The sequence below is a fragment of the Aulonocara stuartgranti genome, assembly GCF_965226115.1.
Source record: "Aulonocara stuartgranti genome assembly, chromosome: 18".
NCBI lineage: Eukaryota > Metazoa > Chordata > Actinopteri > Cichliformes > Cichlidae > Aulonocara > Aulonocara stuartgranti.
The window spans coordinates 14590179-14617825 of record NC_138954.1 but is presented as its reverse complement, the minus strand read 5'-3'; the positions used below and the strand labels follow the sequence as shown (position 1 = coordinate 14617825).

The 27647-nt window shown below is 39.5% G+C and overlaps 1 protein-coding gene across 3 annotated transcripts; it reads right to left on the bottom strand.

Annotated features, from left to right (window-relative positions):
• Window positions 1–689: 689 nt before the first annotated feature.
• Window positions 690–27124, bottom strand: fyco1b (FYVE and coiled-coil domain autophagy adaptor 1b). 3 transcript variants are annotated; one of them, XM_082512251.1, is made up of 18 exons: window positions 27007–27124; window positions 26388–26468; window positions 25292–25398; window positions 24154–24279; window positions 22718–22824; window positions 19015–19158; window positions 17587–17683; window positions 15039–17480; window positions 13622–13714; window positions 12247–12365; window positions 11696–11863; window positions 10504–10644; window positions 8973–9181; window positions 8684–8819; window positions 6349–6453; window positions 4399–4609; window positions 2748–2857; window positions 690–2656 (listed from the first exon to the last, which is right to left on the bottom strand). In XM_082512251.1, exons 2-18 carry the CDS (start codon window positions 26443–26445, stop codon window positions 2581–2583), a joined length of 4449 nt encoding a protein of 1482 aa, XP_082368377.1. In that variant the 5' UTR covers window positions 26446–26468; window positions 27007–27124; the 3' UTR covers window positions 690–2580. The 3 variants fall into 3 exon arrangements, with proteins under 3 accessions (XP_082368377.1, XP_082368375.1, XP_082368376.1); XM_082512249.1 differs by having other exon boundaries at window positions 8684–8825; window positions 27007–27123; XM_082512250.1 differs by lacking the exon at window positions 27007–27124 and adding an exon at window positions 26884–26980 and having other exon boundaries at window positions 8684–8825.
• Window positions 27125–27647: the final 523 nt, after the last annotated feature.

Below are 27647 nucleotides of genomic sequence, written 5' to 3'. Positions count from 1 at the left end.
CTGCGTTTGTACATACATTGTACATTTTAATAAACGCGGTGTAACAACAACAGATCCAGTAGTCACCTGTTATGTAAATAAATGTTTCACTGAACGTATCCTTTTTCATCCCGAGCTGGTAAGATTGCTGTTACCGGCTTCTAGTTCCTGTCCGCCATAGAAGTCGTACAGCCAGGTATGATCATGCTGTGGTCGGTGCAGTCAGGGCGTGACAGTCCCGGTACAGCGTCGCATGGAGCGCATCAAACTCACTGAGTTCCCTCTGGTCTTAATCAGCTCACCGAGCTCATCAAACGTTCCCCACGATGATCACTGTATCAGCTCCAGCACTGAAACCCTGTTGTTTACACCGTAGCTCCTCTGAGATTACAAGCAAAAATCACCCCCCACAGAGCATCTATGAAGGGGAAACTATCTATATAGGCCAAAACTACTTTCTGTAAACATGCCTTCTAATGCTTCACAGTTGGGGATTTTAACATCAGGCTAGCTTTTACTCCTTGTTAACCTCACAACCTTCAGCAAATTCAGCTGAATTGCTCCTCTGCAAACCGTACATGCGTGAATGTGCATGGTAGCTCTTCTGGTGGTTGTCGAGACACTTCCATCGTGAGCAGATTGACATCCACAGACCAGTGTGGCTAAAAAACAATGTGACCATCAAATACATCACAGTGATATGCTTCAGATTAAAATGCAACCACACATTCATCACACAATCCTTATTTATTAACCATAAACGTACATCATTTCTAGTATAAATATTTAGTTCTCATAAGACGTGCCGGCAGATTCCCTCTGGTAAATCCAGCTGTAAACATCTACAATCAAACACTGCCTACATATGGAGGAGAAAAAAACCTCATTCATCATCTGGCACAAAGGCTCATGGGATACATATCGACAAAAAGCCCTTTCACAAAGTGCATTATACAGCAGTCATGTCGCAGTGTCTTTAAATAGAAACTCCCATTTAAGAATTGTAAAATATACTTGGCAACTTGTCACTCTTAATGAGCGGATGTATAAAAATCAATTAGCATTTTTCCTTATTTTCTTTTCTCCTGTCAGTTCTTCACAACATAAATTACAAAATGGGTTTAAAATGGTGGAAGAGATTTTGTAAAACCTCTGGATAGAGCAAAGCAGTTAAATCAATGTTACTCTGTCAGTATTGTTAAATGATGAGACACTGAGAGGATTGCTGATTGAAAACTTGGATCATCTTCCACATTAAACCTTTTAAAGGTCCACATATGAAAAAATTCAAGTATTAAAGTAACAGAATTTTTGGACTTGTGTGATTTAAAGGCTGAGGCTCGTGTTTTCTGTTTGACACACTGCAGGTTTTGCACATTTATCATAACAAAACACTCTAATTAACTCATCCAGAACATTACACAGAAAAAGCATAAAAAAAACCCAAGAAAATCATTCTAAAGATGATTCTTTTTTCTTTCTAGAGACAGTAACAGCTTTGTGCTTTTCATGAGAATTTGTCCCATTTTTGCTCACTTTAAATGTAAAACCATCAAGAGTGATGGTTAAACTGATGGGGAAAAACAACTAAATACTGAAGCACTGAAACTTACATTTTGATATGTGCGTAATGAAGATGGGAAAGCTTGCACACACTCTTAATGTTTGCATGCACAGAACCCAAGCAGCCACATTCCCCTCTGTCTTCAGCTGCAACCACTAGAGACAAAGCACTGAAATAAAGCCTGTTTACTCAAGATAAATAAAACCAAATGCTTTCCGGGTTCTTCCTGTGGTTCTGTTTCTTCCATTTAAGCTTGGTCATGATTGCAACACATCCATTTCATCTAATTTCTGACAGCTGAAAAGGCAACAGTAAGAAAGATATGTGAAAGGACTGCTGGGCTCATTCTACCGCAGCATTAATGTCCACTGATGCGTCAGTTAAGACTCTGTTAACATCAGAGTTGAATTCTTCCACTGAAAAGTTTTACAATCAAAGTTACCGTTAATAAATCAAGTGATTAGATTTGATCTCAGCTTGCAACCACAGACGCTTTCACAACAAGAGGCTCCCTGTTTGATTATGACTCAATCGCATGTGTTTGCCAGCAGTCAGAGCTTTTCTGGGAACAATGTACTACAATTATTACTGTATATTATTTTTTTTCTCATAAAGAATTTTTATCTTATTTACGCAACACCCCACATCCCTCCCTGTTTTTTTTTTTTAAAGTGTATATAAACACTTTCTCAACCCTTTTTGTTTGATTTTGATACTTTTGGATATCAAAACATAAAACTTCTCATACTATGAAAAGAAGATTTTAACTGACACACACATTAAGCGGTCACATTCAAATACGAAAGCGCCTGAACTTTGGATATCCTTCCTTATGTATATTTAAACTAGCTTTCATAAAAGTGCATGCTGACATACCGTAGTGTAATATTGTTATTTACTTATGTGTTTTAATGCTGTGACCTTTCCGCTGTGGCTGCTCAGCATCAGAAGACTCTGAAGTGATACCTATGCGCTTAAACAGCCTTGACAGTTTGAAAAAGTCAGTGTTACACATCCTCGTGCTGCTCCTGCCACACTCAGAGGAGGTCGGTTCCATCGTAGACCACAGGCTTGTCTAGACTCAGATGATACAGCACTTTCTTAGAGATGAACCTGACAAACAGGAGAGAGAGAAAAGGCTTTATGTTCTGCTTTGTTCAGTCTTATTCTGAACAGTTGTTGTTTAGAGCACAGCGTGACTAACCTGGAGAAGGAATTGTCAAAGATAAGTGTGTATTCTCCAGGATTTCTGACTTTTAGTTCCCCCTGTATTGTCTCCTTGTGGGAGTTACAACGGGTCAGAGGGATCAAAACCTGCAGAGAGCAAAGGAGAGAAATCCGGGTTAAGGATTTCTTCTGTGTACACAAGATGGCAACAGGAGGCAACATTTTACCAACTGTGAAACCAATTCAGAATCAGCTTACTGAATCTAAATCCCAATAAATGTGCAGAAAAGCTGTCGGACTTTCTCCACTGCTCCGTGACCTTTTTTAACCCTGTCCTGACACATTTTTATGTTTGTTGCCGGGCAGCTTACACAGTGGGCGGCTCTGCTACGGCTGCATAAGAACCACAGTAGAATAAAATATTAGCTCTGCTTTATCACTGAGGAAATATGAACTGAATAATTTAGTTGCTTCTGCATGCACACTGCATATTACATCAGGGGTCACAGAATACAGCCCCACACTATCAGCAGGCTGGGAAAGGCCGCTTGTCCCTCTCTGACTTGATTTATTGCTAATAAATATTTAGGAAAAATCCTGCAGCAGTCTGAGGTGTTTTGTTGACTTTGATGAAATAAACTGACACAAACTTTTACTTCAATCACTGGTGGTTAGACGGTTAGGCTAAATACACATCCACGGTATTATTAAGGTTACACTATATAAACAATCTCTAAACTGTAAACTATAAACTGTAAACTATACATGTACAGTTTATCTGTCATTGACTGCCTGGCAAATAGAAAAAACATATCCAAAATAAAAAAACAAACAAAAGTAAAAATACAAAACTATATACAAAAGCATGTGTACATATACCCGTATGCACATCTGTGTATATGTCAACCCATCAGTGCCAGAATTTAAACGGGAAACACTGACCAATCAGGTTTGAGCGGGCTTTGGATGCACATAGGTGAACGATCTGTATAGAAAGCAAAAAAATGGCGGCATTTGCCAGAAAACATCTGAAACCGTCAGCTATCGTCTGACAGCGTTTTAATTTTTTTAAATTAATTTTCATTTGTAAGTAATGACCTGAAAGCTTAGCCCCGACAACTGCTGCAAGCACAGGAAGTCCTCCATATTCTAAGACATCAGACTAGCAGATTGATTTTCATATCGCATCAGTGTTAAAAGTTGGCTATTAACACATCCATTACTATTCATTTGGAGTCATGTTTGTGTGGCGGTAGTCACGGCAGTAGTGCCTTTTGGTCACTATCCTCTCCTGAGGGGAACATCTGGCTATTTAGCTGCTGAATGCTCCACTGCGTTCAGCAGCTGTTAAATTGTGTTTGTTGAACACCAAGAACACTGAGACTGAGTCAGTGCTAAAAAAAATCAGTTTGAAAGATAACCAACAAACCCAGTGTTGTGATGAGCTGCATATGCGAGCGACTGTTTTCTGTAGATCAATTCTATTCTTTCATATTGCTTACCCTTTTCATTTTACAACTATCAAATGAGATCAAATGTTCACGTTAATGTTCACTGGTGAGTTTATATTCCTTTGGAGATCGGTTTACAGTTGAATAAATCCACTTTATTGGAATGGAATTGGATGGAAATGTATCTCTGTGAGGACGTGTCCTTCACCCATGGTTATACACATGCTGGGCTCTCACCTTGGCTTGTTCCAGTGGAGTCTCAGTGCTCTCCCTGTAGACCACACTGAAGGAGATGCTCTTTGGTTCAGATGTGAAGGTCCAGGACACGGTAGGACCACGGTTGCTCATGGTGATGGGGATGGTGCTGTAACAGCTGGATTTGATGAAGAGCTCTCGGGGGCTGTCGCCAAACGCTGCGATGTCATCCACCGTGAAGTGCACAGAGAACCTGCAGCATGTGGAACGAAACATTTCACGCTGAAACAGTAGCACTGCAGTACCCAACCCAGTTTAATCTCATATCATTTATCCATTTTTTAAACAAAATCCTAATTTCCAATTTACTTGATATTTTTCAGGTTTTTTTTCAGTTTATCCAGTCACAGTGCACAAAAAAGTATTCCGATATCTATCAAACACCTTAAGAAACACACCACATTTACTGTTAATGAGCTAGAATAAGTAACTTCAGGGTCATATTTCTGTTAAACTGTAAAAAATATTAATTACAAATATAGTTGGCTGGTATCTTATGCTACATGACTGAATTTGCAGCAGGTTGAGAGCAGCTAAAACGCTAACATTTCTCAAAACACAGTGGTAATAAGAAGTACCGTGATTCCCGGACTACAGAGCGCACCTGATTAAAAGCCGCATGCTCTAATTTTAGAAAGAAAATCAATTTTGTACTTGTACAGGCCCACCGGATTTTAAGCCGTATGCATTTCACCTGTAATATGAGATATTTACACAGAAATATTACATGTGAGGACTTTTAACGTTTAATTTAATCCGTAAGGTAACATAAACATGGTAACATAAACGTTATGGTAACATAAACGTTATGGTAACATACAAAAATTCATACTGCAAATGCTTCTTTTCCTCGAACAGCGCCTGTAACACGGCTACCTTTAAGTACACGTACGTATCGTAACACACAAATTACGTTGCTTATGGTTTTTTTACAATGTCTCTTAACAACCGGTAAAAATATATACCGTATATATACTACTTATCAATTTTATTGGTCTTCTGTTACCAGGCAAAATGTTTTTGGCCGCATGAAAAAAAAATGCATTAGCCACATGTCAGTATAAGCCGCAGTGTTCACAGTGTGGGAAAAAAGTAGCGGCTTATGACCCAAAAACTACGGTATGTTGAAGATTTCTGCAGAATTCCATAAATCTCTGTAGAGCTGAAAAGATTGACGTGCAAAAACACAAGCTCACATTGCAACATTTCTTTTCTGATTAAAAAGGAATTTGAAAAAGTTATCTTGGAAATGAGAAACGTCTGAAATCCTACAGACCAAACCTTCATTGATCAGCTGTCAGATCGATTGATAACAAGAAGAATAATACTAGCAGTGTGCGGCTAGCAAGCAACCTTGAGCTGCTCACCCCTTGTGGTGATGAGAAAATGATTACAAAAGTCTGGAATTTCACTTCACTCTTTTTGAATCATTTTAATCTTGACTGGTTCCATCTGACGCTCACTGAGTGGCATAAATCATCTGGTCATATGACTCGCTTTATACCATGTTTACACGTTTGAAGTAGTGCATTCCCTGAATCTATAAATAGACTGTTTCCCTTTAAAATGTTGAAATTCAAAGTCCTGTTTACAGTTTTCGACCTTATCAAAGGTGTGTTCTTTAACACTGTAACTGAAAAACAGTGCTAACAGCAGAAAGTTTCCACACAGCCTGAACAAACCAGCTCCAGGTTACACCAGAAGTGAAACTGTGGATCTGCAACATGTACTGCACAATATTTAGAGAAGTTGATAACCCCCAAACCAGATTTGCTTCATTTTTCAGTTCCCTTTTAGAATGTAGTTCAACACTTTTATCACAAAAAGACAAGAGAAACTTCTTCTGAAAATTAGAAACCCAAACAAAACATTTGACCTCACAAAATGCAACTACACTTGTGGCTTTCAGGTGTAACTTTCACAGAAACTTACGTCAGTTCTCCAGATTTCAGCAGGCAGATCTCTGCGTCCTGTACCGCAGCGCTGAGGTCGTCAGTATCCTCTGATGTGACGTCTCCCGCACTGGCACTGCTGTTTCTAATCAAAACGGCATTTATATTTCAGATCAACACATACTTTACGGCTCATTATTCAAGCATTTTTTGAAGCTTACAAAAACACTAGACTGAATACATGTATGAGACTGAGCAGCAGTCTTGAGCTTCCCCTTCTTTCATTATATTTTGCTAAACAAATGAAAATTATTGTAAGAAGGGCATATGTGGGAGGCAATATTTAAGAAAATCAGAACAGTTATTACAATAAAAACACTGAATTTTGGAAGCAGTTGATTCACAGTCTTGTAGACATCTAAAGCATCAAGAAATATATCTACCAAAGCCTCATCGGGCAAGTTTTGATCATTTAAAAACAAAATCTATTTAATAAAACTCACTAGTTTTTCAAGTTTTACAAAATTGTTTCAGTTTATATAATCCAGTGTTTTTAATTTTAATCAGACGTCTAGTTTTTATTTTTATGGTAGTTTACTGAAATGTAGTTTCAGTTAGTTATAATAACCATGGCAGCAACTGATAGAATCATGCGCTCACACAAATTGAAAGTCGATATTTGTTTTTCTTTCTTTCTTCCCCCCTTTCTCACCGTCTCTTCTCCCCTCTGTTTTTCTTTCTCTCCCTCTCTTTCTTTCATTCTTTCTCCCTGTCCTATCCCCCAGTCATGTCTGTCCCGTTTGTAACAACCGAAAATAAAATAAAATAAATACATAATTATAATAAAGGTCAATCAAATGGACCAATATGGCAAGGCCATGATGATCCACATGGTAAAATAAATCCGCTTGGCATCTTTTTTGGCCTTAAGACAACAATTCTGATGGCTAAAGATCCAAACGGGACAAAAAAAAACAAAAAAACAAAAACAAAGTTGATATTTGGTATGAGCACCTTTATTCTTCAGCACAGCCTGGCCAAGTTTTCTTGTGATCTCTTTAAGCAGTCATCATAGAACCATAGAGAAGCCTGTAGAAGTACACCAGTACTTCTACAGGCTTCTTGAAGTGCATTCAAAGCTCTTCTTTGGATGTTTCTACCTTTTGTTTTGTTTTCGGGCGATCGTGGCTCAAGAGTTGGGAATTTGCCTTGTAATTGGAAGGCTGCCGGTTCGAGCCCCGGCTTGGACAGTTTCGATCGTTGTGTCCTTGGGCAAGACACTTCACCCCTTGTCTACTGGTGGTGGTCAGAGGGCCCGGTGGCGCCAGTGTCTGGCAGCCTCGCCTCTGTCAGTGTGCCCAGGGTGGCTGTGGCTACAATGTAGCTTGCCATCACCAGTGTGTGAATGTGTGAGTGAATGGGTGGGTGACTGGATGTGTAAAGCGCTTTGGGGTCCTTAGGGACTAGTAAAGCGCTATACAAATACAGGCCATTTACCATTTCTGTCGAGATGATGCCACACTGTTTCAATAATAATGTTGATGTCCAGTCTCTGGGGAGGACAGTGATCGTCTAACTGGCATTGTGTTTGGGATGAACGCTGTTGCCAAGCTATAAATTCCAGATGGCATTGCATGGTGGATCAAAATCCGATGGTACAAGTTTTCTGTTATGTGTAGTCACAACACTGGTTCATCCTTCGAGTTAGGTGACTTTCTTGAATTACTCATAGATCAGTGTTGACTGGCTTGAGTTTGTTAAACAAAGCAAAAAAGAACATTCTTCTGAAAATGATCCAGTAAAATGACTGGAGTGGGAAGAAGTAAAAAAGCTGCCAATGTCCAAAGAAAAACTGAAAAAAAAAAAACAATAACGGGAAAATCGGACTGCTTGGAAGAAAAATATGAAGAACTGAGGAGTGGCTCAAGACTTTTGCACATTACTTAAATACATTTAAAAACAACAATAAAAGCCAAATAAATTAACAATAAAATCCTCAAGAATAGAGACCTCAAGTACAAGTAATAGCTTATTGACTTCACATACCAAAGACGCCAACGTACTGCTAAAGAAGTACAAATCTATGTCTTAGAGCATATGTCATTTGTTTTGGGATATGCAAATGTGTTAAATATAAAATTGTAATTATATTCCGGGGTAAGTGAATTTTTCAATAATCACTTTAGCAGTCATGCTTATTTCTGGCTGCTTCTGATTAATCTGGAGCACACTAAGTAGACTGTTTCAGAGGAGGCATGTTGCAAAGGACAGGTGCAAATAGAAAATCTGTTTTGGTGGCTGTTATTAATCTGCCATGCAGTGTCTGATAATCCTGTTGCTTACTATATCTGTCCATCTGTGTGTGAGAGACTTACAGTTGTGCTGCCCCCTGCTGTCCATGTCCAGGCGAGCAAGCGGGGACAAAAGACAGGGATTCACTGTCGTACGCCCCAATCACTTCTTCATCTGTGATAATGTCAAAAACACCATCGTCCAGTTTCTCATCTCCACCTGCTCCTAGAAGATAAACATCATATTCACCATAGATCTTTATTGTTAGCTCTTACTGTAGTGTGTATATCACTACCGTGTCCCCAATATAAATTAAATATGTAAATATTTTATCCTTTGACACATTAATCCAGTGAGTGTGTAGGAGACTACCTGAAACACCGCTTACAGCCAGGCCAGCCTGCAGAAAGCGCCTAAATGGTGTTCCCGGTGTGCTGTGAGTCACTTCTTCCTGCGGGTGGCGCTCAACTACTGCACTGTGCTGGTTGTAACAGTCCTTACAGCAGCGCTCTCTGTTGCCACCCTGCTGGATGCTCACTGTGTTGCTGCAACAGTAGTAGCAGAAAGGACGACCACACAGCCTAGAATAAGGCAAAAAGATTGAGACAGAGCGTGTTAGTGCAACTCGCTGTGAAATGTTCACTGGAGAGAATTGACCTGTGCGTTGTAGTTCCTTTTATGTGAAGTATAGATTTGCACAAAAAGAAATGAAACTATCAAAGGTAAAAAAAGGGCATTAAAAAACAGAAGACGTGTAAAAATGTAACTTGTAGGACTTGATAGTTCCTTAGTTTTCAGCCTTCATCTCTGGGTAGTCAGCAGTTTTTGATCTAAAACCCTAAAGCAGTGCTATGGGACAAAACATGTGACTCATAACAGCCACTTCAGAGGTGGAGTGGATAAACAGGAAAAAAGCTCAATTGAATGACCTATGAGTAAAGCTTGAGCACTACTGATGTAAGGTAAAAGTAAAGGAAGAGCATTTAGGCATGTAAATGTGGTTAAGACGACCTGCTGAAGCTCCAACAGAGCATCAGAACAGGGAAGAAAGCTTTAAGTGGCGTTGAACTTGATCGTGTTGTTGGTGCAAGACAGGCTCGTGTGAGTGTTTAAGAAACTGCTGATCTACTGGAATACTCCCACACACCCATCTGTAGGGTTTACAGACAATGGCTTTAAAAAGAGGAAATCTACAATGAGCAACAGTTCTGAGTAACAGTGCCTTGCCAGAGGTCAGAGCTGAATAGTAACGCTGCTTCAAGCTGATAGGAAAGCAACCACTTGTTACTACCAGTTTATGCAGAAGACCATCTCTGAATTTAGAACACACCGAATGTTGAAAAGGACGGATTGCATCACCAGAAGATTGTACCGAGTGTCACTCCTATCAGCTCAGGAAACGTCCCGCAAGTTCTCAAATTAGTGCCATGAAGGTTTGAGGCAACTATGAAGGCAAAAGAGGGTCCAACCGGGTACCCGACAAGGTGTACATTTGCTGAATTGAGAGTGATGCATTTGTGAGGGATACCATTCAGTGGTAGAACAGAGTGTATCTGAATAATGATCACAAAGCTTCATGAGGCACAAAGAGTTCTGTATCATAGTCACTTTGACTTTGTCTTCACTTCCCTCAGGTCACTGAGGGTCACGGTCATGCATTATCATGTCCTACACATGTGTGCATGTTTTGAATAAGCACAGTCTTTTGCAGAACTAAGTTTGTAGAAGTGCTTTGCAATGCTCAATGTAAACCAAGTGAGGAATGTGTGAGAAAACAGTTATCACACAACCACAGTGTAAACACGCAGTGAATGACCTCAGAGTGTTGAGAAGCTGTGAAAGAAATGAGTGTGCTTTTACTGGTTGGTGCTTCCAAGCAGTTTCTGTTTTGATGGACCATCACCTGCAGCTGTACTTGCGGAACCACCAGCTGAACTGAGTGTGGCAGCCCAGACAGTAGTTAACGTCCCTCTCCGACTCCTCATCCCGCAGCTTCTGCTCAAACTCCAGAGCGTCTGACTTCTGCCAAAGGGCATCTTTCTCCCTGCAACAAGCACAAGCATATTTTTACACTTTTCAAAATCCGCCCTTCCAGTGTGGATGTCACGGTACCAGAAATTTAGATTATACTGATACCAGTAGAATGATTTTTGACAGCCAATTTGATACGGACTGTTCTTAAAGTTAAACTCCATTATTAGGAATGTTGGAGGCAGTTTATTTAAAATGCTAACATTATATTTTATGAGACAGACTGAAATGTGATGGTTGCAGAATAGCCTAACCAAAAGAAAAAGGTAAAAAAGAACTTAAGAATAAAAACAAAAAACCCCAGAAATGATTTTGTATTAAGCTAATCTGTGGAAAAAGAAAAGACGTTTATACCTGATGAGCTCAACTCATCAGTTCGACCTTGGAGAAGCTCACATTTTACAGTCTGGTCTCTTAGCTTAGCTTCGGTTTCCTGGAGCTTTTCAAGTAACTCTGCTTGGCTTTTCTGCGACGCTATAATGTTCTTCTCTAACTTTTCAGCTTTGGTAGTGAATGAATCCAGTTCCTGTTGAGTTGTGGCTAACTGTTTCTTCAGTGTGGACTGACTGCCGAGAAGCTCAGTATTCTCATGCTCCAGCTTCTTTAACTGAGCATCAGATTGCTCCCTTTGCATAAACGCCTTCTGAACCATCTCCTCCAATTTCAGGTTTTCATCTAAAAGCTTTTTCTCTCTGTCTTCCACACTCATCTTTGCAGCTTCTACTCTACTTCTGAAGTGCTTCTCAGACGCCTTCAAAGAAGCTAGCTGGTCTAACAGGGCAGCCCTGCTCTCAGTTAGCTCGGAAATGCTTACCTCACTTTTCCTAACCGTTTGGAGAAGCTTAGCATTTATTTCCATTAGACTGCTGAACTGTGTTTTGTCATCTGCAGTATTCTCTGATTGACTGCAAGATGTTATTTCATCATCAATAATTCGAGGGGCCACTGTTTCTTTCCCCACGTTTAGCTTATCTAACTGCTCCTCCAAATGTTTGATTCTTTCTGAACCCCCAGAAATGATTTTGTATTAAGCTAATCTGTGGAAAAAGAAAAGACGTTTATACCTGATGAGCTCCACAAGCCTTTCTTCCAAATTGATTTTGGTACGGTAAAGATCATCCAGTTCAGCAGCCATTTTCACGTCAAAGCTTTGTTTGTCCTGTGTGACTCTCCGTAGGTTTTCAGCCATCTCCTGACAGGCCCGCTGAGCAACTGCTAACGCCTCCTCAGATCTGCATATAGCACAAATACATGCTGACCAAAAAAACATGGAGGATCGAGCATCCATGCAGACCTTATCCCAGCTGTCACTAGGAAAGCAGGGTACACCCTAGAAAGGCTAACAGTCATCACAGAGCTAACACACAGAGACAAGCAATCATGCTCTCATTCACACCTATGGCCAAATTAGACTTGCCAATTAACCTAACATGGGTGTCTTTAGACTGTGTGACAAAGAGGGAGTACCCAGAGAGATTCGACTCCGTGCCACCAACACAGACAACGTGTATTTGGTTGTTTCTGGGCTAGACAGCTCACAACAGACAAGATTAAAAACTTTCATCAGGAGCTTTAATTTGGTCCAGAATGTGTGATTATGAATACAGTATCTCACCTTGATAAATTCCCTTTCAGATGGATTATCTCGTCTTCTTTCTGCTGGATGAGGTTTTCAGACTCGGCCATCTGGATGTTTGTCTCCTCAATCTGTTGGCAGTATCTCTGATTCTCAGCCTGCAATCAGCGCAGCAAAGCACAGCCTTATTTCTTTCTCTTTGTGAATTATGTTTGTGAATATAACATTATGGTTACTTCAATTGACAATATACAGAATGGAACTGCAATTTGTTTTCCCATTTATCAACCCCACACATGAAAATGCAGATCGAGCTGCGCAAGCTACACATGCGTTTTGTCACGCATCATCCTCCAGCGATGACTTTAGTGTGGTCAGTGTTAGACAGCAAAGAAGTTCCATTTCCACATGTAAAACCACTTCACTATGTGAATACTGTCAGCATGTTGACCACAACTAAAAATCTTCTTGCAAAATTAAACCAATGCGAGTTTCAGGTGGCTTTCATGACGATGAATAACAGACAAAGAGCCTTCAAAATAAATGTGGGAAAAAAAGAACTATCTCAGGGAAGTTCTCTAAAATAATTAGAGATGTAAAATACAAAATGCTTCACATAAAGCAGTATTCAGAAGCTGTTTTCTTTGCATGAATTTCCCACTCAGGACCATAACCTGTTGGTTTTAATGGTCAAAAACCAACAGAAATTATTTTTAAGAGGAGTCTGTTTGTTGGTAGTTTGGCTCTTTAACTTTCTTCTTTAACCCAAGTGGAGGAGTTTAAGCATCTCGGGGTCTTGTTCACGAGTGATGGGAGAAGGGAGCGGGAGATCGACAGACGGATTGGTGCAGTGGCTGCAGCGATGCGGACGCTGTACCGGTCTGTTGTGGTGAAGAGAGAGCTGAGTGTAAAAGTGAAGCTCTCAATTTACCGGTCGATCTACGTCCATACCCTCACCTATGGCCACGAGCTGTGGGTAGTGACCGAAAGAACGAGATCGCAAATACAAGCGGCGGAAATGAGCTTCCTCCGAAGGGTGGCTGGCCTTTCCCTTAGAGATAGGGTAAGAAGTTCGGCCATTTGAGAGGGGCTCAGAGTAGAGCTGCTGCTCCTCCACATCAAAAGGAGCCAGCTGAGGTGGTTCAGGCATCTGACAAGGATGCCTCATGGGCGCGGTTTTCCGGGCATGTCCCACCGGGAGGAGGCCCCGGGGCAGACCCAGGACACGCTGGAGAGATTATATCTCTCGGCTGGCCTGGGAACGCCTTGGCTATGCTGGAGGAGGTGGCTGGGGAGAAGGAGGTCTGGGCTTCTGTGCTTGGGCTACTGCCCCCGCGACCCGGCCCCGGATAAGCAGAAGAAAATGGATGGACTTTCTGTTTACAACACCGTACTGAATTTTTTATCCTCTTACCTCTAGCCCCTTGAGGTTGTTCTCCAGGGCAACTACCTTCTCATGCTCAGTCTGGAGCTGCAATTTAACATCCTCTAACTCTTGAATCGTGCTCTAGATGGACAAAAAATAATCAGAAATTCATCATTAACGTTGAGCAGGGTATGTAGAAAACATATCTAGTTGCACTCTAGCCGAGTTGGTATAAATCTTTCTATACATTCTAGTTATTTTCAAAATCATGGCCTAAATATTTTGGTAGTAACAAAAAAGATGACTTGTTTATATTGCTCGTGTACAGTGCAGTGAGACTGTGCAACTTTTTCTAAAAGCACGTGTCTGCATCTTAGCAAGAGTTCAGTGGTATGGTTACTTATTCTCAGGACTGCAGATGAAATTATTTGAGAATATGGGAATGCGTTTGTATTTCTCTGTAATAACCAGTGATTTTCCCCGATAACCAGGTGCAGGTTCTGTCGCTCACCTCACTATATTAAAAAGTGGAATCATCAAACAGCTCTGTAAATTGCTGTACAATTTGAGGATAATATTATTTCAAAGAAAAGTGTAGGCAGCAGATAAAAACTTCCACGAACTGACATAGAATTTGTGGAATTTCTGGCAGTTTTACAAAAACGCAAAGCGTGAAAATCTCCTCTAGTGCCGGGGAGGCTTTCACATGTAAATGAAAGTGCAGTACAAATGCAAATTGGGACCACTGCTCCAAAAGTAACACCTTTTTTCTCAAATGTCCTGACTCCATTTAAGATCTTGTATGCTATACTTAGATCAGGCTTCATTTATGTATGTACTCATGACTGAAACTTGAATAATCTGCTTTATATTTCCAAACACATGATGCTGAATGACATTATGTGGCAATACTCATATGCAAATGCAGCACGTAGCAGGGGTTTCAATGTCATTTTTGTTGAGTGCTCAACTTTAGCGTCATTTCAGCTCATCGTGTAAGATCTGAATTTTTGTAACCGACCAGACTCGAGATAAAAGTGCACAAGAGGGTCAGTCTGTACTAATATTTCAGTTATATATCAAAGCAGGAGCAAAGAGATGGTCAGAAAAAGGAAAAAATAAATAAATACCTGCTTTATTTCCTTCTTTAACTTAAGTAACTCTATACCAGCACTGATGGGTTGCGACATATTCATTAAGAAGAACACATGAACAATGCCAACCAACCATAATCACAGCTTACAAGGACAAGACTGATGCACAATCCTAAATTTGCATTAAAAGAATGAGCTCAAAAGTTAACATTAAAAAGAAACCTGTAATTTCGCTAACAGATTTCTTTCAAAAAATTAAGCTGCGTAAAACTGTTTTTCAGTTTATAAGAAACAGTTTTGTTTACAAGGAAGTATGTCATAAACGGGAAGACAACAGTAACTTTGTACATGTATACTTTACTCTGCCTGACCTGGAGCTGGCTTTCATGGCTCACAGCTTCACTGCTGAGCTGCAACTGCAGTTGTTGATTCTCTTCCTGGTTCATCTCCCGCACAGCTTCGACTTCCTGTTGGGCCTCCCTCAACTGTTTCTCCAGTTTCTCCTTGGATGCCATCAAATTCTCAGTGTTTGGGAGCTGACTGTGGAGCTCCTGGTTCTCCTTGCGCAGCTGCTCCATGCAGGCATTCAGCCTTCCTGCTTCCTGAGCCGCCTCCTCCTCCAGCTCCTGCAGCTTTGTTGACTGACCCTCCCAGCGCAGCCGAGCCTCCTCGTTCTCAGCGGTCAGCATGCACACGTGCACGCCTAGTTCTGCGGTCTCTGTGTTGGCTCTGTGAAGGGCCTCCCTTGATTCACTGTTCTCCAGACACAAAGCATTGTAACGCATCTTAAGCTTATCAAGCTCCTCTCTAGAGGCCGTCACCTCTGCAGCAAGACCGGCTCGAGCCTGTGCCTCGCCATCTCGCTCACGAATAAGAGCCTCCTCACGCTCGCGAGATCTAAGAATTTCATCCACATGCCGGCGGTTTAGTTCCTCCACTTGGGCCTTCAGTTGTTCTACTAAAACACGAAGGTCTTCTCTGGAGGCTTCTGTCACCTCCTGCAGGGCCTGAGCTTTCATCCTCTCCTCATTTCCTGCCAGGAGTTGTGCCCTAAGCTCCACCACCTCTTCCTGGAGCCTGGTTACCTCTCTCACGTTGACTTCCAGTTGTGCCTCAGCTATAACCAGCCTGAATGGGGCCTCTTTGGATTCCACTGAGGAAGTCTGGTGCTCACTGTGAAGCTTTTGCATTTTTTCGTTGCTCTCTGCGGCTCCTTTTTCATCATGCAGCTCCCCACTCCTGCTTTCTAGCTCATCAGTTCGACCTTGGAGAAGCTCACATTTTACAGTCTGGTCTCTTAGCTTAGCTTCGGTTTCCTGGAGCTTTTCAAGTAACTCTGCTTGGCTTTTCTGCGACGCTATAATGTTCTTCTCTAACTTTTCAGCTTTGGTAGTGAATGAATCCAGTTCCTGTTGAGTTGTGGCTAACTGTTTCTTCAGTGTGGACTGACTGCCGAGAAGCTCAGTATTCTCATGCTCCAGCTTCTTTAACTGAGCATCAGATTGCTCCCTTTGCATAAACGCCTTCTGAACCATCTCCTCCAATTTCAGGTTTTCATCTAAAAGCTTTTTCTCTCTGTCTTCCACACTCATCTTTGCAGCTTCTACTCTACTTCTGAAGTGCTTCTCAGACGCCTTCAAAGAAGCTAGCTGGTCTAACAGGGCAGCCCTGCTCTCAGTTAGCTCGGAAATGCTTACCTCACTTTTCCTAACCGTTTGGAGAAGCTTAGCATTTATTTCCATTAGACTGCTGAACTGTGTTTTGTCATCTGCAGTATTCTCTGATTGACTGCAAGATGTTATTTCATCATCAATAATTCGAGGGGCCACTGTTTCTTTCCCCACGTTTAGCTTATCTAACTGCTCCTCCAAATGTTTGATTCTTTCTGAACTCGCAGCTAGCTCTTTCTCTCTGCTTTTAAGCGTTTTTCTTAAATCCAAGCTCAGACTCTCAAGTTCCTCATTCTGGCTGCTACTGAGACTACACTGCTTCTCTACCTCCTCCCTCTCTTCCTGGAGCATTTTTCTCAGTTCCTCCGCCTGCCTTTCCCTGCATTCCAGTGAGGCCTGCAGGTCCTGAAGCTGTGCTCTCAAATTCCCTGTCTCTTTCTCTTTCAAAGTCAATGCCCCCTGAATTCGACCAACCGCACTCTGGAGCTCCTCTAACCGCATGAGCGCTGCCTCCCGTTCGTCATCAGCTCCAGCTTTTACTTCAGCTAGCCTCTCCTTAGCATTCTTCAATTCTTCTTCCCTGAGTTTTAGTTGCTGCGACAGACATTCACAGTGCCTCGCCGTGTCCTCAGCCTCTCTCTTAGCCTCCAGCCTCCCCTCCTCTGCAGACTTGAGTTTATCCAGGAGTTCCTGGATTTTCCAGGCTGATTCACAGTAACTAGCAGTTTGTTGGCCCCTTTCTTTAAGAGCCTCATCTAACTTAGAAAGAAGCTCCATATTTTTGTTCTCAGCAGTTGTGAGTCTATCTTGAAGTTCACTTCTTATCGGTTCCCTGCAGGTTTGATAGTGATTAACTCTTTCTTCACTGTATGTTTCTGGGTTACTTTGGACTGCTGTAGATGTCGAATTGGCAGACTTCTGAGCTGACAACTGTTCTTGAAGGTGTTTTACAATATCTTTCAGCTCCGCAGCCTCCTTGCCTAACTCCTGAACCCGCACCAAAAGCTCCTGCTGTCTGAGCTCGGACTGGTCAAGCTCAATGCGCAGATTCTCTGCAATGCTGCAGGAAGAAGGTTCCCCCAGTTCTCCCAGTTCATCAAGACCACTGTGGCTCAAGTCTGGGACTGGAAGGAACTCCTGACCCTGTTCAGTGCATGGAAAAAGAGAGAGCAAAGGTCAGGTGCATTAAACATTAGTCACATTTAACCAGAAAATTGTGGGAAATACTGATATAACAGTTTTTGTGTACCTGTGAGTGTGAATAACTGCTAACCAGACTGTTCACACTAGAGCAGCGACTCGGGGGTTTCCAAAGGTAAGCTGAGGAGCCAGATCCTAATGTTCGCCTTTGTTAATGAGACACCAAATATTAGGGTCACATAATGACAAACAGTGAAAATGCTTTATTTTAAAGTTCTGCTAATTTTCTGTAATATATACCAGAAAGAACTGTATTATTTAGAAATGGTTAACAGGAAGTAAAAACCACACCTATATACAATACACATACCAAGAACATGCCAAGATTTTAAAGAACCCAAGAAAATATGCAATATTTACAGAGTATAACTGAGGTCATTTTAAAAAACTCTTAGTTCTTCATTTTAAAAGGAACTATCTTGCCTAATTTTACTGTGGGAGCCCACACTCAGTGGCATTTAATTCTGTAGAAAAGATTAACATAAAAAACGAAAAAAATCCCATAGACTGCCATAAAGTCTACTTTTAGATGAGATTAGTTCATTCGATGAAATGAGAAAAGTTAATTTAATTTTAGCAGTATGTTAAATGGACGAACAGATTTGAAATGTAGTCCAGCTTTTATGCTTTTCTTGTTAGTGGGGAAAATATGAGTCAATTTACACAAATACAAGCAAGGAAGTCACTCAGACGTTACACATTTCTTCTCTGGAATTAGAAAGTGATGATTTCATGCTACTCATTGGAAATAGAATTGACAACCGCAGCAAATTCTTTTTAAGAATTTCTTAAAAAGAGTGCAGGACTCTACTGTCTTCTTTTCTAATAGCTTGTAAAAATAGTAATAACAATACATTTTATTTATAGGCACCTTTAAAAACCCTCAAGGTCACCTTACATTATTTCAGCAAAATAAAAACATAAAGTAAACAAATAAAATCACAACTATAAAACTAATTGAGGTAACAATAGACTAAGACCAAGTTATAATGAAGGGTTTGCAGTTCTGAACAGATTGAGTCGTGATTTAAATGTAGAGGGCATTTATAGTCCGGAGATCTGGTGAAAGTGCACTCTATATGTATGTAAGATCACACAAATACGGAGGAGCAAGGTTATGAAAGTATTGCTTGAATTTATTGCAACGAAGTTGAAAGTTTTGACAAAGCTGCTGATAGAAGAAACAATGATCCAAGTTCACACACTGTCAGCAACCACACACACACACACACACACACCTACGCACACACGAGCAATACAGCAAAAAGACAGAACTGTGAATGTGCAGGGAGATAAGATAATTAGGTGTTAACTTCAAGTTGTGAAAAACCCAGTACGCTTTCACCACAATTCAACATTTGCAAAAAAATAATGTGTTCAGTCTAGATATTTAGTCTCTTACACCTTACATGTTTTCCAGGTTGAAGAATTATGTGTTATAAAGTTTTTTAGTCTTCTATTGTTCATACATACATACCTTGCAAATTTTGGCCAATCTGCATCAAGGTCATAACCTCTGGCTGCCACATCAAATTGGATCTGGTTGAGTTCATAAAGATTGTTGATTATGTCTCCAGTGAGGTGAGACTTGAGGAAAGGACTCCGGGCATAATACCAGTCACTTTATCGGAAGAATAGAAAAAAAAGTTGAAAAAACAACTCACAAAATGAAAGTCAGAGAATTTCAACTAGTAAAAACAGAAACATTCAGAAAAAATACATTTAAAGGTATGATATACATCACAGACATTGGCATACAAAGCTAATATTCAAATTAAAGCTTTCCCTTTATGCCCACAACTTGTCAATAGAAACAATGGCAGTAAAAAACAGCTTTAAATAGCACTATAAAGCAATACTGTCACCTTGTTGTTGTTAACCTTGTTAAACGTGACAAGATATTTTATCTTTATATCTTTATACCGTACCTTTTACATAATGACAATACACATCACACTTTTAATAATAATTGTTTCCAAGTTATAAGACTTCTTGTTAATTTTCAACCAGTAACTCATTAAGTTACCCATGAACACCTTGGTGAAAGTAACGCAAATTTTAAATTTCTTGTTAACATGACTCTACACAAAGTTGCATTAAAATCCATTCAACGCTTATACATTCAAATTCAACAATGTATTAGTTAAATAAACAGCAGGCTCAGTGGAGGCATGTGGAGGAACCATACACACAATAGCCTGGCACCTCCCCATTATGCTGGTCAAGAACTTGGTCACACACTGCTGTGGGATGGTTCTTTGACCAGAAGTTGTTACAAGTTCACCAGTGTGGTTGTGTCGGTCAATCTGTCACAAACAGCATGCTCAAGCTTAAAACAAGTCTCAGTAGTTGCTGCTCAACCCCCAAATATATTTTCCTCCCAAATTTGGCACCGTGGAAAGGGAAACCAAAAAAATAAAATAAAATGTATTTATTTATATCAACCAAATATCAATATCCTTGCTATTCCTTTTCCTTGCTCTATCAACAATAATAAACACTCCCTCATATACTGAAAAACAGAAGACATTTTGCGCTATCTAGAGAACAGAGAAATAAAGGTTTCAAAGATTTAAAAAATAATTCAGACATAAAATGAAGACATAAAGTAATGAGGCTACCCTTTCTGAGAACGCTTTAATTGTTTAAATAAAACAACTGTCAGCATGTTTGCAGTGTAAATCTGATGGCACAGTCAGCATCCAGTTGGCTTGTCTTACATAAGCTGAGCCTATAGACTGAAAACAGGGAAAGTTTTTACTGAAGTATTCAAAGTCTTGAAATTTAAAAAAAAGAAAAGAAAAACTATTTCTAGGCACTATTTCTAAGCGCACTCAGTCCAGCACCAAAGGTCGTATGAAATGGTATTTTGTTTTTTTCATAGTTCATATTGGGAAAAATGCTTTTGCACCCCAGAGGTGAAGAATTATTTGCTCAAACATAGAAGCTGCCACCCACCACCAAAACACCAAACCTGTTTCAGGTCCATTCCTGAGGTTCCTCATTCCAGTGTGTTTGCTAACTACGCTGAATCTCTACTGAATGTAAAATACTTACAAAACCCACTGTGTTTAAATATAAGTTAAATATTTTCTCTTTCATACTGCCAAACATGGCCCATTAGACTGCGTCTAATTTGTACAGCGCTTCCTTTATTTGCAAAAGGCACAGATACTGCATCTCTGGTTTTTAAGATGAGCTATATTTTTTTTAACTCATTTCTTTATTTGTTAATTACTTATTACTTAAACCTGCATTTTGTTATTTGCATTTTTATTTTCTTTACATTTTGAATATTGTTTATGTGAAGAGAAACTTGCAAACTTAGCATGTCATTGGTGTAAACTGCTGTGTTTAGTTTTACTATGCGTGGAGAATAAACTACTTCTTTTTTTCCTTAACGCAAAAATAAAACTGACATTTTGATTTGAGAAAAGACAGGAACTGAGCAGTGCTACAAAGGTCTATGGTCAAGTTTTTTTTTGGTTGCTGTGATTTCAGTCGAAAAGGAGAAATAGGACATAAAAAAGGAAGGGAGAATCACACTTCCTAAGAACATCCAAAACAAAGCAGTACAGTATGCCTGGAGTAAAACACACATCTTGGCAACAGTTTTCAAACTGTCATAGTCAGGAACTGTAAAATGTATCAATTTATCTTCAATAACAAGTACTCTTTGATGAATTAGGACATTTAGAGATAAACCACTGTTCATGTTGCATGTAGCCATGAAGGAAATGCATGCAGTCAACAGAATTACACATTCTAATTAGCTTTGATTAATCGGTTAGTCCAGGGAAATACTTTAAGCTTCCATTATTAAATTATGTTTTCCTAATTTTGTTTTGTCAGTTTTTTGTAAATAATTTCTTCTTTTCAGATAAGTGGAGATTAAACTATGGAAGCCCGTTTCCGCCACTAAAAAAAAAAAAAAGCTAGTATCCATAACTCGAAATTTCGAGATAATAACTCGAAATTTCGAGAAAATAACTCGAAATTTCGAGTTACTTTTCTCAAAATTTCGAGTTAGCTCTGTCAATCAAAAATATACGTGAATGAGGTCGCTTTCTTGTTACCCGGAAGCATATGGCGCAGGACCGCGCACTCAAAAACGGATCCCAACAAATTAAAGTATGTTTGCTGATAGTAACACCATGTGATTCAGCTAATAACACATCATTTGTGAAGCCAGGCTGAAAACACTCAGCAATCTGTGCATTCACGACTGGATGTAATACCGGTAGCTTAGCTGTAGCATTTGTAGCTGAGGGCTTCAGCTTCCGGGTAACATGGAAATGACGTCATTCACGTAGATTACTGATTGGCAGCGCTAACTCGAAATTTCGAGTTGCTTTTCTCAAAATTTTGAGTTAATATGTCGAAATTTCGAGATAATAACTCGAAATTTCGAGATAATAACTTGAAATTTCGAGAAAATAACTCGAAATTTCAAGAAAATAACTCAAAATTTTGAGTTATGGATCCTTTTTTTTTTTTTTTAGTGGCGGAAACGGGCTTCCATATTAAACCTTTACTGCAGTCATTTGCGCAATGTCAGCTTTATCACTGCCCAGTATCCAGAATTTTGTCATTTCACAACTTGCAGCATAGAATACATTAAAGCTGACCTTTTAGATTTCAATATCATCAGCTACCATGAAAACAATAGTATTTATGAATTTAAGCCTAAGTGTGCATCGAAACGGGTTTAATATTCTCACTAAACTGAACTGTCATGGAACATGTCCATAGATCTCAATGTTTAAGTCAGGCATTCAATCTGATATCATGTTTTTTTCTTCTTAAAGCAGACATGAAACATACCATCGGGTCCTGCTTGCATAAACTGATACAGACTTAAAACTAGATTTTAAAAATAAGTGTTTAAAGTTACAGATTTTGGGGCATGTTTAGCGCTACCTTGTCCAAGTACAGAAAATGACATCACTAGGAAGTGATCACAGAAGCAACTGCTCAATGTAACTAAAGCACATAATATCCACTTTAAAATGTAAAATAGTGTTACAGATAGTGTTTCCAGTTTCTATCATTTACAGAATTCTTTTGCCCATAACACTAAGACTAAAAATAATCATCTAATTATTTTTAGTCTTAAATGTTACGATATTTCGATGCGTTAAGTGAACATTAGATTAATCTGAGCTGATGTGTCCTCTCACCTTGTGACCTTCAGATTCATAAAACATTGCTGCAGTGTGTCAGCAAGACGCTGGTGAACGAGCGAGTAGCGGATGAAAGCCCTTCCTTTCCCCAGTGATGTCTTCAACTGAGGACACACAAAAATAGACTCTTTTGTCATAAACATGCACAACACTGGCAAACTCAATCCAAGGTGGACTAACCTCCACTGTTTTTCTTATCTAACTTGTTAAATAGGTCAGACGTCAGTTTCTACTTCCTAAAATACATTGTATAAAGCATTAAAAGGAAACTGTTAAGACTTTTAAAAATAAGACTACAGCTCTTTTTTTTTGAGGTTAGTAAATGTAAAATCTGTTCATCGCAGACTTTAAGGATCAAAGTTTTAGTTGTCTTCAGCAACAGTCTTGGCCATTTCAATTTAACATGGAAATGTTTAATTCTACTGCATAAATCGCAGTTCAGCTTAAAGATATCTAAATTTAAAGATGATCACCATATAGAGAATAGATGTACAATGTTATTTCTAAGCCTAGACTCTCCAATGCATTGGCAGATGGAGGGATTTAAGTAAGATAAGAGACACAGATACACCAGACAGACACCAGCTGGAGACGTCTTTATGTCTCTGACCAATGGACAGCAAATAAAAACAGTAAAAGAAGAGAAAAAAAATAATAATGTTTTAGGTTTTCAGAGTGCCAAAGGTTTTTAATTATTAATTATCAGTCAGATGTTATTGACTAGACTGTGTGACTTCTGAAAATAAACACGCTGACCCATTTAAACCTCACCCCTCCCCCCTCAAAAAAACTTTAAACCACAGATCTGTCTTCCTTATGTTATCAAATCAAGGATTACTTAACAGCAAAAAAATATTAACAGGCTTGTGATAAACAATTACAAAAATAGTTTAAAAATAGATGATAAGTCAAAAATGATCTGGCACATAATTCAGTACCCTAAAATTATCATCTATAAAAGTGGGTACCCAATGTCTATTGGAATGCAGGAAAATAACCATGAAATATGCAGATAATGAACGTAGTCATAGCTGTTGCCTTTACAAATAGAACAACATAACTTGTAAATGCTAATAACCAATACACAAAGAACACTTTGATCACTTAACCACCAAATATTACTAACAGTTCAACAGGAAACCAATTCATTACAATACAAACTAGGACCAAATCATGAATAGTTATTGAAGTATGAGGCTCACCAGTGTGAATTTCCAGGACAAAAAGTGAGGAGGAAACAGTACAGGTGGCACAAGTGTAAGATAGCATGTGAATTAGCAGCGTTGAGCCTTAGTGCACCTGATTGGTCGGAATATTAGTTACATGGTTATACGGTCACTGTCTGTATACATGTGCGCATGTGTTTCACGCCATGGAAGGGCTGAGGCACGAAGGGTGACTAAGTGTACGCGTGTGCTGCAGAGGAGGATTACCTCAGGGATGGACTTAACGAAACGGATGCCATCGTTAGCTCCCTTGATCTTAATCAGGCAGTCGCAGAAGTAATCCCAGTAGTCTTTTCTCTGGCCAAGAAAGGTTGTCTTCTCTTTTTGGTCAAACTAAGAGACACAAAGGACACAAAATTATTGCATTCATAAACAACGTGCTCTGTAATGTGGACTGTACTACATCACCGTGGTGACTGAGTTGCTAGTGTTTAGTAGTTGTTAATGTAATTCAAGAAGATTAAGGGAAAGAAAAAGACATAGTTGAGCTACACAAATGTGTATTTTCTTCAACTTGGACTTTACAAGAACAGCTCAAGCACATTAAAGAAATTACTCACTGGTATCAGGACTCATAACCTTTAAATACAGGAAGGCTTGTGAGATGAGTCTTGTGAAATGTTTCATTTTAAGAGTTCATACCTTAAGAACACTAGTCTACAGCACTCCCAATAGTACTGACAAGTCATGTTTGACCAGGCTTCTGTTACATGCAGGTAAATAGTTCTGTGTTTTTTTTTTTTTGCAAGCAGAAATGGATCTCTTTGCTCAGAAATCCACTGTCTACACCGGGATCCCCTTAAAATTAGCCACTTCCACCAGAAGCTAATGGTGTATTCACACTAGGCAATCTATACAATCCTGGAGAGTATTTACTGAGTGTGATCGCTTCGTGCCATACTCTGGTGTGATTATCCTTACTGTGCCTTGATCTGGTTGAGAAAGAGCGGGGCCCAAGGTTTAGGTCAACTGGATCGGGTAAAGCATGCACATAGTTTGATGGCTAGACATGCCTCAGGAACTGTCTTTCTAGTAACGGCTCCAACAGAAATAGCTTTTGCTAAGCAATTAACAAATATGTTCAAGACAATGTGTGACCACTTCCCCAGTTATGCAGAAAAACGCATAAAATTGTGAAACCACAAAAGAAAGAATGAATGAAATAAAGGGAAAAGCAAGCATTAGATGGAAGTGCTGAGATGCTATGATTAACTGATGCCTTCTCTGGCTCAGATCCATTAAGGGCTATGTGAGCACATACGATAAAGGAAGAGTGTGTGGGGGGAGTGGTAGGTACTTATGGTTTAATTTACCCAATGCTACTCTCTTTGATATGGCGACATACCTGCAGCAGGTATTCTAGTTTGTAGAAGAACTTGTGCAGGTTGGCGAAGTCGTCCGTTATGGGTTCACCACACTCCCTGTGTTCCTTACTTAACTCTATCACTGCATCTACATTTTAAAAAAGAAGAACAAGAGCATTATTAACCCAAACACAAATATGTGATTTTGTGTAGATAGATTTTTTTTTTGTCCCAGAATATTTTTGTGACATTTAAACCAAGCAGCCACGTCACTCAAGCCATAGACAGGTGGAGTGAATACCTTTGGTCGTGTCACTATAATACCGTGTTTGGCCGGGAAATCTTGGGTCATGTGGACACTACTAAGACACACCTTAAACATAATTGCAAAAGAAGACTATTCCCCAAGATAGTGACCTCCCACAGCAAAATTATGAGACACACCAAAAAAAACTGATCCTAGTATGTTGACTTAGCCTCTAAACTTAATGGGATGTACAGAAACATGACCTATTTACAGTATGGAGGCCCAAGTAGGGTTTGGATACTGAAAAGCTTTTAAAGGACTTTACTGTAATTGATTATTTTTTATGTTTTCTGTGAGGAAAAAAAGGAATCTTGCAGAGTTATTTTTAATGTGACTGCTTTGTTTCTTTTTTTTAATCTGAACACACAGTGTTGATATACAGTATGAAAAAAGGTTCTGTACATATCAGGTGTGCAAAAACTCAAACTCTTCAGCTATGAATAAAGTACACGAAAAGCTCGGTGACACCGAATTTAGACCAACTGCACAAAATTGGACCCTTAACTGATTCCCTATTCTTGCACCCCAGGACATTCCCAAACGAGCTGCCAAAACAGCTCAGACAGGTCATAGCTTTTTTGGTGGCAGGTGGAGACTTGACACAGTATTTGTCTGGTGATGCTGGTAAATGCTGTAACTGGTTAGTGTATAGTTCATCTGGTAAAACAAACAAACAAACAAACAAACAGACATTTACATATAAAAAAAATCTTTGGCTGATGTAAATATTGCAGAATCCTTTGGACAAGACACCTGATGCATATTGCATGATATTGTATCTACTGTAATGCACATATGGGGTTTGCTGTATGTGTGGAGAGCTTGATTACCATGCAGATCTCTGATTATCCTCTGCAACTGTTTATCCCCAACTGAGGTGGAGGCCATTGTAGGGATGTACTCAGGCAATTCTTCACAGAGGGATAAAAAAGGGAAATTCAAGTTATCTAGCACGTCATCACGAGTTCTCCAGAACACACACACACACACACACACACACACCGAAAACACTCGGAGGTAAACAGTGCAGTCCTAAATTAGTTCCTCCTGCTGTAAAGTAGGAGGTTCATGAAGGCTCTGGTGGCTGTAAAACGAAGTAACAGTAAAGTTAACAAAATTTAACTGCATGTACAAAGGAACAACGACAGGTCACAATTTGTCGCTACATCGTCTTTGTCAGAGCGCACTGGGACAAGATTTGTCTAGATTTATCCACCGTCGCCATGACGAGCCAATAAAGTTGACTCCTATCACTTTAAAATGCAACAAACCGCGACATAAACATCGATTTGTCAAAACAGTGAGCGCTACAGGATGGACATGCACCTGCTCTCAGCGACTCGTTTCCTGGTTTATTTCATCTACATTTCTGTCGCTAATCATCCTACTTTGGTTGTAAATAAGGATAAAGACTTCGTTGTTGAATAAATCACAATACAAAACACGTACTTGATGTATAAAATTGTCCGGACTGTCCAGTTTATCAGTGGTATAGCAGAAACTTGCTGCCGGTGAGGGGCGGGCTCTGGAAATGATTGACGGCTGACTAACCACGGTGTATGGCCGAGGTCTGTTCACGTTTGGTTGAGACACACCATAAACAGAAAGCTGAAAACATGATATGTTTATATGACACGGAATACACATGATAGATAAAATAAATGCAAGGTAAAATAGAAAGCTGAATACAGTCTAATACTGGATATACACGATACAATATATAAAATAAATACAACGTAAAACCGTTTAAGAGTTCAAATTCATAATAGAAAGTAAAAAATTAGTGCAGGGTATTTAAAACCAGTTGTTAGAATTCAAAAACGTAAGAACTTGTTGGCTGCTTAAATAAAGGGACCATTTCACGTAAATAAAATAAAATAAAATAAATAAATAAAAACAAGCTAAATAAAAGAATTACAAAACAACTGACTGACATTAAATATCTGGGGTACACAAAGAGGTCTGAATCTGAATTTATTTAGAAAAAAAAGCTCTTGTTGTTAGTTTAGCAGTCTCATAAGGATAAAAATACCAAAGTGACCACAGACATATGCCCTCAAACAAGCACGCACAAAATCAGTGTGCATTTA